At 43.2% G+C, this 13,036-nt stretch overlaps 1 protein-coding gene across 3 annotated transcripts in view; it reads left to right on the top strand.

Moving 5' to 3' along the window:
* ASH1L (ASH1 like histone lysine methyltransferase) overlaps positions 1-13,036 on the top strand; it is a 295,195-nt gene that overhangs the window by 252,713 nt on the left and 29,446 nt on the right. For 2 of the 3 annotated variants that reach the window (XM_029580354.1, XM_029580353.1), the window contains exons 14-16: positions 8,358-8,519; positions 8,672-8,787; positions 9,310-9,467. In XM_029580354.1, the coding sequence (XP_029436214.1) occupies positions 8,358-8,519; positions 8,672-8,787; positions 9,310-9,467 (436 nt within the window). The remainder of the gene's footprint in view (positions 1-8,357; positions 8,520-8,671; positions 8,788-9,309; positions 9,468-13,036) is intronic. The other variant, XM_029580355.1, reaches the window with a different exon arrangement.

Raw genomic sequence — 13,036 nt, 5'->3', positions numbered from 1 at the left:
TCCCACTCTCCACACTCCTCCCCTGTTTCCCATTCTACCGCCCCACTCTCCCCTCCCTTTTCTCCGCCACCTTCTTTTCTTTCTCTCTGCCCCCCCTCTTTCCTTGCTCTCCTCCCTTCTCTTCCCCATCTTATCTCCTAGCCTGATTAAAATTAACCTCATAGTTTTCTTTCTTTTGTACATATGTATATAATTGCAATTCTTGTAACTTCCCATATTATTGTTCCCCCCTCTCGTTAATGCCTTGTTATCATGTTTTTTACTGTTCAATGTAAAGCGCCATGCCGTGCGTTTGTTTTTGCGTTACAATGTGAACCGATATGATATCCTGGATGAATGTCGGTATATAAAAATTTTAAATAAATAAATAAATAAATAAATAAATGACGTGTTCGAAACATCAACTCGTCTATCTGCCTCTGCAATAAATGCGAGAAGATGGGCCTGGCTCAAAGCCTCGGACCTCAGACAGGAAGTCCAGGAAAGGCTAGCGGATCTCCCTTGTGTTGGAGACAAATCTTTTCGGAGAAAAGATCCAAGCTATGTTATCTCAGTTGAAAGACCATCATGAGACACTCCAACAGCTCTCCAAATTGCCAGCAGATCAGCCATCCTCCCTAAGACAGCCAACTCGCAGGGACACGAGGCAACCCTTCTACAGACCTAGAAGGTATTACCCACCTGCCTCTTCAGCACGTCAGTACCATCCCTCACAGAGAGGACGTCCACGTCAGCCGAAACAGAAAACCCAGCCACCACCCCAAACTGGACCAGCGGCGGGTTTTTGAACTGAGTCAAGAGAACAGCATCCTCTTTCTAAACCCTATGCCCTCCCTACCAGTAGGAGGTCGACGTCATTATTTCCAACGTCAATGGAGTCTCATCACAAAAGACCAATAGGTATTAGCCATACTAAATCGGGGATATCGCCTAAAATTCAAAGCAATACCCCCGCATTCTCCTCCCATTCCACTTTGGACAAACATAGTCATCACACCTCAACTCCAAGTAGAACTCTCTACTTTGCTGACCGCCAGGGCCATCGAACCAGTTCCCCGGTCTCAACAAGGGACAGGGATCTACTCCTGCTATTTCCTCATTCCAAAGAAAACAGGCGGCCTTCATCCTATCTTAGACCTCTGCAATCTCAACAAATTTCTTCACAAAGAAAAATTTCAAATGGTATCCCTGGGAACCATCCTTCCATTGCTTCAAAGGGGAGATTGACTCTGTTCTCTGGATCTTCAGGACGCTTATGCTCACATACCAATTTCCATACAACATTGCAGGAACCTACGATTCGTAGTGGGAAAGAATCATTACCAGTATCGAGTCCTTCCATTCGGCCTAGCCTCTGCCCCTCGAGTATTCACAAAATGTCTAGCAGTGGTGGCCGCACATCTAAGAAAAAACAGTATTCATGTTTTTCCATACCTAGACGATTGGTTAATCAGAAGTCCATCCAGACAGGGAGCTCTCTCTGCCTTGGAAACCACAATAACAGTATTGCACCTTCTGGGATTTCTCATCAATTAACCAAAATCCCACATCGAGCCATCTCAACTCCTCACATTCATCGGAGCAGACCTCGACACCACAGTGGCGAAAGCTTCTCTTCCAAGCGACCATGCCGACAATCTGGCACGCTTGGCGAACGTTATAATTCATCACCAGTTCGCATCCGCCCATCAAATACTGGTGCTGCTAGGACACATGGCCTTGACAGTACATGTCACTCCTATGGCAAATTTAGCCATGAGAAGAACTCAATGGACTTTGAAATCTCAGTGGCTACAAGCTTTTCAACCAATGTCGTACACAATTCAAATCACCCACCAGCTGCGCCTATCGCTCCACTGGTGGACAAATCAAACAGCATTGAAAGCTGGTCTCCCATTCCAACAGGCAAATCCACAAGTCATCCTGACTACAGATGCCTCCAACCTTGGATGGGGAGCTCACGTCAACAACCTTCAAACACAAGGGACGTGGACTGCGCTCGAAAAGCAGTATCAAATAAACTTCTTGGAGCGATGAGATATGCCCTTTATGCCTTCAAAGACTGCCTCTCAAACAAGACTGTGCTGATACAAACAGACAACACAGTAGCAATGTGTACATAAACAAGGAGGCACAAGCTTTTATCTGCTATGCCAGGAAGCAGTACAGATTTGGGCTTGGGCTCTAGAGCATTCTATACATATCCGAGCAACTTATTTGGCGGGCATCAAAAACATCCTAGCGGACGATCTCAGTTGACATTTCAATCCCCACGAATGGTCGCTGGACCCACGTGTAGCGAGCAAAATCTTTCAACGCTGGGGTCGCCCAACCATAGACCTCTTTGCATCCACACTGAACCACAAAGTGGAAAGGTTCTGCTCCTCCACAGACGTCGGCAAACAGTCTCCAGGGACGCATTTGCTCGCCCCTGGAACACAGATCTTCTATATGCGTATCCTCCAATTCCACTCATAGCGAAAACTCTCGTGAAGCTACAACAGGACAGAGGGGCAGTGATCCTCATAACCCCGTACTGGCCTCGACAAGTATGGTGTCCCATACTCCTCGACCTCTCGATCTCACAACCAATCCGCCTAGGCACAGAGCCCACTCTCATCACTCAGAATCAGGGCAAGTTGCGTCATCCCAACCTGACAACTCTTGCCCTGACAGCTTGGATATTGAAAGCTTAGTTCTGCAACCACTTAACCTTTCAACACAAGTCTCTCAAGTTCTAGTAGCTTCACGAAAGCCTTCCACACATAAATCCTACCACTTTAAATGGACTAGATTTACAAAATGGTGCACACAAAAGGGTATAGAACCTTTCTCCTGCCCCACTTCTTCTTTACTAGATTACCTATACCATCTGTCGGATTCTGGTCTCCAGACATCCTCTGTAAGGGTACACCTAAGCGCCATAGCGGCATACCAAAAGGGAATAGGGGATGCGCCAATAACAGCACAACCCCTAATAAGTAGGTTCATGAGAGGCTTACTTCACCTCAAACCTCCCATTTGACCACCGGTCACTGAATGGGACCTGAATTTAGTACTAACAAAGCTCATGCGCTCACTGTTCGAGCCTCTACACTCTTGTGAAGAAAAATTCCTTACATGGAAAGTGCTTTTCTTAGTAGCCATTACATCGGCTAGAAGGGTCAGTGAGTTGCAAGCTCTTGTCACATACTCACCCTACACAAGGTTCCTGCATGACAGAGTAGTCCTTCGCACTCATCCCAAATTCTTACCAAAAGTGGTAACAGACTTTCATATAAATCAGTCAATAGTCTTGCCTACTTTCTTTCCAAGACCTCACTCTCACCAGGGAGAGAGAGTCTTACACACCTTGGACTGTAAACGTGCACTAGGTTTTTACCCGAACTGCACGGCGGTCCATAGAAAATCCACCCAACTCTTTGTTTCTTTCGACAAAAATAAACCAGGAGTTGCGGTAGGAAAACAGACTCTCTCCAACTGGCTAGCAGACTGTATTGAATTCTGTTATGAAAAAGCAAAAATTCCTCTCCAGGGGCGAGTAAGGGCTATGTCCACATCAGTAGCACACTATCGTTCAGTGCCCATCCTAGACATATGTAAAGCTGCAACATGGAGTTCCCTTCACATCTTTGCAGCTCATTATTGTCTGGACAAAGAAAGACGACAAGATTCAGCCTTTGGACAATCTGTCTTAAAGAACTTATTTCCATTGTAACTCCAACTCCTTCTACATCCATCCTGCTGTGATTTTCAGGCTGCCTCATTTTTTCCAACAGTGCACCAGTTGTGCTTTTTGCATAAGTTGTATGTTGTTGGTATACTGTAAGGATGACTCAGCCTGTAGCTTGCTAATCACCCATATGTGAGGACTATCATCCTGCTTGTCCTGGGATAAAGCAAAATTGCTTACCTTGTAATAGGTGTTATCCCAGGACAGCAGGATGTAGTCCTCACAGAACCCACCCACCTCCCTGCGGAGTTGGGTCCGATACGTTTTATTATTTTATTTTTTTAGCTCACGCATATTGCTACAAACGAGACTGAAAGGAGACCCCTGTGGCTGAGAATATCATGGCATGCTGGGCATGCTCAGTAGGCCCACAGTGCCAGCCAAAAGTTTCTAGAAACTTTTGACAGAAGTTTTCCGTACCAGGGCTCCATCTGATGATGTCACCCATACGTGAGGACTACATCCTGCTGTCCTGGGATAACAGCTATTACAAGGTAAGCAATTTTGCTTTCTTCAAAGAACAAGGTGGTCACATCACTACGGAAAAATGGAATTTGAACTTCAAAAAAGTTCCACCTCAAATACCACCGTGTTATCTACATCATTCGAAACTATAACTGAAAGTACTAGCCCAGGAAGTAAGTACCTTCTCTTTAGCAATCCAAAGCAGTTCACAGAGTCAGCAAAGGAAGGGATTTTACTCCAGGTACTTCCTAATCCTGAAGAAAATAGATCTTCATCCAATGTTGGGTCTTAAGATTTAAATACTTTCCTACAAAAAGAATGGTTCAAGATGAACTGATTAGATACAATCCTTCACTCCTTCAGTAAGAAGACTGGCTGACATTGCTAGACCTCAAAGATGCTTAAGCAGTATTCCAATCAACAGAAAGCTCAGGAAATACTTAAGATTCAGTCTGCAGGATCAACATTACCAATACAGTGTGTTACCCTTTGGTCTAGTGGCAACTGAGTTTTTGCCAAGTGTCCAGCAGTAGTAGCTGCTCACTTAAGGAAGCAGAATTTTCTTGTGCTTGTGCAAAAAAACAATGCACAATCTCGGATTTGTAGTGAATTCAGAAAAATCCAGCTTGGTTCAAAGTCAATAGCTAGAATTCATAGGTGCAAAAGTGGACAAGTATTAACACAGTCTCTATTCGAAAAAAGATGGACCACAGTGAGAAAATACATGTCTTAGGACATATAGCTTTCAACAGTACAAGTTACACTTCTAGCAAGGCTCAAGATAAGAGATGCCCAAAGGCACCTAAAAAAACAATTAGGATCAACATGTCCAACCATTCAATCACAAAATACTGATAAACAGAAGAACTACTAGACTCGCTAAAGTCGAGGACAAGAAGAAAGAGTCTGGTTTTAGGACAACGTATATATTCCTTACAGATATAGAAAATGACAACTGATATGTCAAATCAGGGGTGGGGAGTGCATATGAGCTCAGTTTGAAAATAAGGACTTTGGACAAAGCAGGAGTCAACTCTTCACATCAGTATTATAGAAAAGAGAGCAATCTACAATGGCCTTTGAGTGTTCGCATCTTCACTAAAGAACAAAACTGTCAAATTCAGTCAGACAATCGGGTTGCAATGTTTTATATCATCAAATGAGGAGAGATAGCTTGTTACCAACTTTGCATAGAAACGCTAAACATTTAGAAATTGGCAGCAAAAAAAACCAAAATACAGATCTTGGTTATTTTATCTCCCAAGGAAAGACAATACCTTAGCAAACAGGTTGAGCTGTCAACTTCAACCACATTCTGCAGAACTTCAAGTTTTGGGGAACACCAACTATAGACTTCTTTGCATCGTCATTTAATTACAAACTTCAACCTAGTGTTTCAAGAGACCAAACAACCAAGCTCTGGTGAAGGATGTATTTATCATGCCATGGAGCAAAGGCCTACTATGTACATTTCCTCCAATTCCGTTATCAAGGACAGTTCTCAAACTAAGGAAAGACAATAATTCTAATAACCCCATTTTCGCCACACCAACATTGGTTCCCTTAGCTGCACAGACTTACACCAGCTCCACCTATTGGGCTGCCATTAATATCAAACCACCTGATTCAGTACGGAAGGACAATGCTCCATCCCATCTTCCAGTCTTTAGCACTTACAGCCTGGGTGTTGAAAACAAGCTAATTCAAAGATTTCAGCTGCCCCAAGAAGTGAATGAAATACTGCTAGCAGGAAGGAAACCAACCACAAGAAAATCATAGAGCTATAAATGGACAAGATTTAATTACTTGTGTCAAACGTAAAGGACAAACTCCTTCTTCCGTGCCATTCCAGTGCTGCTAGAATGCTTAGTGCATCTTAAACACTGGCTTAAAGTCTAACTCAGAGTATATATCTAAGTGCCATTGGACTTATCAATAGCATGGAGGTCAGCCAGTTTCCCATCATCCAGTGGTTTCTAGGTTTATTAAGGGGCTTTATAATTTGAAGTCTTCAATTAAAACAACCACAATGGGATCTCAATATAGTATTATATCAGTTAATGATGCCACCATAGGAGCCTATGGCAAAAGCAGACTTGAAATTTGTGACATAGAAAACACTAGCCTAATAGCCATGACATCCACCCGGAGAGTGAGAGAGCTACAAGCTCTAGTAACCTACCTTCTTTACACCCAAATGTTTAAGTATCGAGTAGTATTATGTAGTCTATTTATTGATCTATTAATTTGCATTGCCTACTCCCCCTGTTATCTGTATTGTTATCGGTTATATGTAAGGGCACTGCCCAAAAGTTTTTTTGTTCTTTGTGAACCGATGCGATGTGCGAACGGCTATCGGTATATAAGAGACTTTAAATAAATACATAAATAAATAAATAATAGTCATCCCAAGTTCCTACCAAAAGTAGTGTCCCAGTTCCATCTAAATCAAGCAATAACATTACCAACATGTTTTCCAAAACCACATTCAACACCAAAAGAACAAGCTTTTCACCCTCTAAAATATAAAAAGGTACTCTTATTCTACTTAGAACTAAATCACATACCGTAGGAAGGTGACTTGACTATTTCTTTTGATGAAAGGTAACTCAGTAACAAAGCAAACATTGTCCAGATGGCTTTCCCAATGTATATCTCATTGTTATGAAATGCAGAATTATGAGATTCCACACCTGATAAGGGTCCATTAGCTAAGAGCTGTCACCACGACTTCAGCCCATCTAAACTCCACCAGGCAGGATATCTGCAAAGCAGCAAGATGGTCATCGATACACACATTTACTCAGCACTATTGTTTGTATGTAGACAATAAATTTGGACAGTGTTGTTAACTAATATTTTGAAAAGAATAATCAACTTCCCGCATAAAACCACAGATTGCAAAATAAAAAAACAAAAGCAAACAACACTTAGCTGGGGAGTTCCATCTTGTGGCTCTTTTGTTATGCTTGTCCACAGAGAAAGCGATGTTGCTTACCTTTAACAGGTTTTCACTGTGGACAGCAGAACAAAGAACCACATAATTCCTCCCTAGGAAATTGAGAATAGGCTGAGGAGAGTCACACAGCGACAATAGCATGGACACTCCCGCACATGCCCAGAACATACATAAAGACATTTCTGGGCTAGGAGAGAGTGATGGCCAACTCGATGCTGTCGGATGACTTCACTCATCTGTGTGGCTTTTTGTTCTGCTGTCCATAGAGAACACCTGTTAAAGGTAAGCAACTTCGCTTTTCCTGGAAAGAGTAACTTAATCCTGTTTTAACTGTGGGGTAATTAAAAAAAAAAAAAAAAAAAAACAACTTAGGACTTTTGTGTACAAAATCAGAAATTTCAAGCATGTCAGCCAAATGCACATGCTATGGATTTTCAGCTTCCTAAATATATGCACACAAGTTTATTGCATGTATAATTTTACCTGCAAAAAAGGGGCTTTCCAGAAAGCATTTTAAGAGTGTGTTAAGGATTTATGCTTGTAAACTGAATTTTCAGAAAATAATGCATGTAACTAGCATGCTATAGCTATATGCATGTCTCTGCATTCCCTTTTGCAGTGGGCAAAATTATGCATGTTTAGTCGCACGGCATCCCCAGCTTCCAAGTCAACTTGTGTGTGCATCTAAAGTTCTGAAAATCAGGTTGGCTTTATGCATACTTGAAATTGAATGTAGTTCTGCAGGTAGGCATTTTATTTATGGTTATTTGATATTCATTCTTTTTCCACAGGTGGACTCAAGGTGGATTACAAAACAAGTTTTAACTAATAATTACAGTACATTGGTCAAAGGTCAAACACATTACTGCAAACTAACCCCCATGTATCTGCTATATACAGTGCTGTGTAAATTGATACAAAATTATAAACACATGTCACCTGACTCCCTATAAAAGGAGCTAGGAGGAGGGAATTGCGAGTGAAAGTCAGAAGGATATATGTGCTTATTTTATTAAAACATTTATGTATCACATCAAGATCCCAGTATGATTTATAAAGAAAATAAGTTACACAGAATACTTACCACTTCTTGAGGGCTTTGGAAGAGAGCCTTGTGAGCATTGAAGAACTTGCCTAGGTACTCCCTGCATCTTGTGGCCTTCTCATAAACATTCTGTCACTTATTTCCTTTCTTCTTAGCAACTCTGCAAATGCGGCTTTGACAAATGTAGGGGAATTATAGGTGGGAAGAGTCAGCGAATGAATGGGCTACAGAGCAAAACAAGCCAGCTGCTCAACACGCATAGGAGGCCAGGTCGCTCAAAAGAGAAGAGGAAGTGTAAACACAAGCTGAAGAAGAGGGTGAGTGGCAGAGCTCCCACAGTAACCCCAAGCTGGCTGCCTGGCATATACCGTGATTTCTGATCACTTGTCTAGAGTAAATTATAAAAAAGTTAGTGACGCATACTATATTTGGCCTGCTATTAAAGGTTGCCTTTGTTTTCTCTCACCAGTATGATCCGTCTGTTTTACAGAGGGGCCACACACCTGACGAGCCCAGTGAGAGTGTGAATGCACCAACCAGACTTGCACCACAACTGCAGATGAAGCCAATGTCCAATAGGGAGAGGTAAGCTGAGATAACTGTACTAATTAATGGTTTTCACCAGTCATGCTAAAGGGAACATAATCTTTCCTCCTCTTAGAGGACATTGTAGCCTTGTGAGTTCTGAGAACAAAGAATTCTGCCATTGGTGAGCTACTTTTGTTGAGAAGCAAATGAGAGCAGTTTGACAAGTAAGTGACAGCGTGAGAGGGAGGAGATGGTGGAAGGTGAGAGAATAGTGAGTACATACTTTGGTTTATAGGGAAATGGTTAGGGAGCCCACTTTATGGATGGGAATAAGTATGCTTTATGCATTATGGCACCTGTGCATGGTTGTAGTGGCATGCCAGGAATTGTACGGAGAAAGGGGGAATAACAGTTGGATGTAGTGTCACGTTTCATCAGAGAGAAGTATAAAGAGGTCCATGATCATTAAGTTTGAAAGAGGAGAGCTGTTCTGATTCAGCTCCAAAACACATTGGGTTGCTGACAGAAGGGCATTTCTGAATTTATTAGCATACTAATGCTTTGTGGTTGTTTGCTTAGGAATTTTGTTCTGAAGCACCACATGTTTCTGGTAAGAAACTGGGAGAAGATAAGGCAGAAGCATGAAGAAGTGAAACACGCCTCTGACAACATTCACTCCGTGTCACTGTACAACCGTTGGAACGGGATATGTCGGGATGACGGCAACATCAAATCTGGTAAAAGCCCTGGCAATGGGATTATGCCTGTGGACCATCACAGAATATAAAAACATGCTGGAGCCGTTCAGCTCGTTGTCATGCTTCTTTATCTGAAAGGTTCAGTGGGGTCAAGCACTGGAAAAATAAAATTAGAAAACAATGATTGTAGAGTTCGTAGCTAGGCATTGCATTCAGTTAGTAGGTATTGATGGATGGTTGTTTTGGTTTTGGGTTTTTTTTGGGCAAGGTTGCTAATGCTCCCAGGGCTCCCCATGACATTGGGTTATTCACTCCTGGATGTGACTGACTGGTAAAACACAGAATACATTTTGGCATACTGAAGAGGAAGTGACATAAGAAATAACTGAAAACCTTGGAGAGAAACAGCCGTCTCTGTCTGGAATAATGCGTGAAGCAATGTCTCTGAATCAGCCACATGAGTGGGTGATGTCATCAAACAGTGCTGACACAGAACATTTCCTGGATGGTATTTCAGTCATATATGGGAATTCCCACTTGGCTGCAGTGTTGCAGGGCCCCCAGGGTCCTTTTTTTTTCTTCCACAGATGACACAAGACACATTTCTTCATGCTGCTTAATTTTCATGATTCTGTAAGATTTTCAGGCTACTTCAGTTTGTTTTCTTTCCATCAGAAGAGAATAGAGGCTTAGGAACCACAATCAAACATAGGAACAAAAGGCAGTGGTACACAAAACAAATAGATAAAACTGTAGAAACATATTTAAATATGACTGAAAACAGGAAAATAATAAAATACATAAAATAATAAGCAATAAAAAAATAGTAAAGACACCCAAATTAAGAAGGGGATATCGCGTATTTAATTATCTTCATACATACATAAAGTTCACGACAGTATTGTGATCATAAACGTGACATGGCCATGTTTCAACTGAATAGGCTGCAACAGGGTATATTTCAAAACACGTTCTTCTGTGATGCCTATAAACATATATGTAAAATATTAATTTGTTAAAAAAAATTTGATTTTTTTTAATAAAATTACAAGCAGAAATCTTTGATAAACCAGCTACAAAAAGAGCCTTAATCTAAAAATATATAAAGGAGGGGTACTATTAAATTAATAGGATTGATTAATAATACATTAAATATATATTAACAAACATATATTAAAAAAAAACCACAATATACCTGCACACATACCTGTGGACAGGAAAGATAAAACTGACTACTTGACTCAATGAGATCTAAATTAAAAAAAAAAAAATAGCAAAGGCTATATACTTTTTTCTAGGACAAGCAAGATGGCAGTCCTCACACATGAGTGATGTCATCGGATGGAGCCCAGCGCAAACTTTGATCTCAAAGATTCTAGAGCTTTCAGCATGCCCTACTGAGCATGTGCAGCTGTAGTCATCACCCTGCCCCCATACGCAGAATCCCTCTGTCTCTTCTTTTCCGCGGAGCTGTTGTCTCGCGGTTGTAGAGCTTGTGCTCTGTTTTATTAGAAAATGTTGTTTTTCACGGTATTCAGCTTTGTTCTCTTCTTACAGTTTTGTAAGTGATTTTTTCTAGAGCTGCAGTTTTTCTTTCTTGTGGTTTATTTTTTTTCCAACTGTTTGCCGGCCGCATGGTGGGTTCTTCCATGTATAGTCTGACAGAGTCTGTTATTCAGAAAAAAAACTGCTCCTGCAGGTTTTTGTATTTGTGTCCTCTCTTTGCTCTGTCTGTTTTTCTTTTTTTCCCCACAGTGCTGATTGGACTGGACCATGCAGTCCCGCCGGTGATCCTTGTAGGCCACTGAGCCTGAGGACTCACCTGAGTTCTACCCGGGCTGGAATTCCATGGAAGTTCACTGATCGCTCAGCATCAATAGATTAGACAGTGGAAGGATCGAGGACCATGTCGTTCTTGTGGAGAGGAGAGCTCAGCCTCCCCACATCTTGAGGAACTAGTCTCCATGGTGGGAGGCCTGGATGACATTGCCTTCCCTTCTGCTTGCCAGCCTTGGCAATGCAGTCTCCCTGGGATAGAGGGTGAGCGGAGCCGAGGCTAGCAGCTTGCTGCCGCACTTCAGTGCCATGCCCATGTGACCAGTGCACCATTTGTCCGACTCATCAGTGTCTGGACCGCGTCGGGGACGGGGCCCATCTTCGGGTACCATGGTCCCCTTGATGCCGCCAAGGTCCAGGATCACCCTCATTGCATTGAGGTGCGTGACCGCCTTCGGTGCCATTGGCATCGGTGGAACTGGATTCTCGCACCGGTTTGGGCATCGAGGCCTCGGTGCCCTCGGTGCTGTGATGCCCTCGAGGCAGTCGATGCCACTGTGCCCTCGATGTATTCAATGCCGCAATGCCTTTGACGCACTCGATATCACGGCTGCCTGTGATGGGTTGGTCATGTCGGCGCCTCAGCAATTGGTGCTTGTGCTGCAACTCTCCTTTGGGAGGTTGCTAGGCCCCGATCCCACTGCTTCCCTCTCCCCTCTGGAAGGAGAGACTCGACTGGGTTCCGGGGCAATGCTTTCGGGTTCCCTCTCAATACACGATTATGCATCCCTTCACAGGGTGTCCCTCGTTTTCTGTTCCTGGACAAGGGATGGCACTGCTGTGACTGACACCAGCCCCGAGAATAGTCGAGAATACCACTCTCCCTTGGGTGCTGTAAGATGCAGCAGGTCTATCCATGAGGGAGCATGTCCAATGTTGCTCCTGGGTGACCCTCCAGGTTTCCCCCTGTTCATGAGTCACTTTGGAATCTGCTGGACTCTGTGAACGTCTTCCTTAAGGATCACTATCATCAGTCATTCTTTCCTCTGGAACCCTCCTCTGTGAGGAGAGTTTCAGTCCATCAGATTGTGCCTTTAACCCTTTTGCCATGTTTGTGGCTGAGGGAGTAGGGGGCCTAGTACCCCGCAACAGAGGCACTGCCCTTTGCTCACACTAGCGTGCAAGCTGTTTTTCCCCTTTTTTCAGGATCACTCCATCTGCAGACAGAGGAGTCCTGGATCATGCAACGTTGTCCATTGCTGGGCCACGTGCTCCCTTAGGAGGGGAAGTATCTCCCCTGGGGTAATCACTCTGTTTCCACCTTTTCAAGAAGACTGAATGTTCTATCTCAGTGGGTTACTCCCTGCTTGTTTTGGGGTTGCTTGGGGTTGATAGACAACCGGGCGACTTGTGCTTGCCCCGGCAGTCCTCCGGTCTGCCTCCTTGTGTTCTTCGCTCCTTCCGACTTCCGATTGAATTGTCAATGGGAGAGGAGATTAAAGCTAAGGCGCCCGTGGTATATCTCTGTATACCTGCAGGGAAGGATGCACCATGTTTTTCCACTTATTTTCATCATTCTCTGGCCAATACTGCCTTAGTTTTTTCTCATTCTCTAGGTTGCCCAAAGGGCCTTCTTGCTCCCCTAGCGATGCAGGACAGGATAGATGAACCTGTTCTGACAGGTGCTCTTGAGTGAGCTTCAGGCCTTTCTCATCTCCCTGCTCAGGAGCTTTTGGGCTACAGTTTAGTTTCGGGGATTGTCTCTTATCCCCTGAAACCCTTGACACTGTCCTGCACAGTCAGCTACATCTGATGCTTTAACACGCAGTGTC

The sequence above is a fragment of the Rhinatrema bivittatum genome, chromosome 16 (genome assembly GCF_901001135.1).
Source record: "Rhinatrema bivittatum chromosome 16, aRhiBiv1.1, whole genome shotgun sequence".
Taxonomy (NCBI): domain Eukaryota; kingdom Metazoa; phylum Chordata; class Amphibia; order Gymnophiona; family Rhinatrematidae; genus Rhinatrema; species Rhinatrema bivittatum.
Note: the sequence above shows the minus strand (reverse complement) of the source record. Positions and strands in the feature narration are given on the sequence as shown.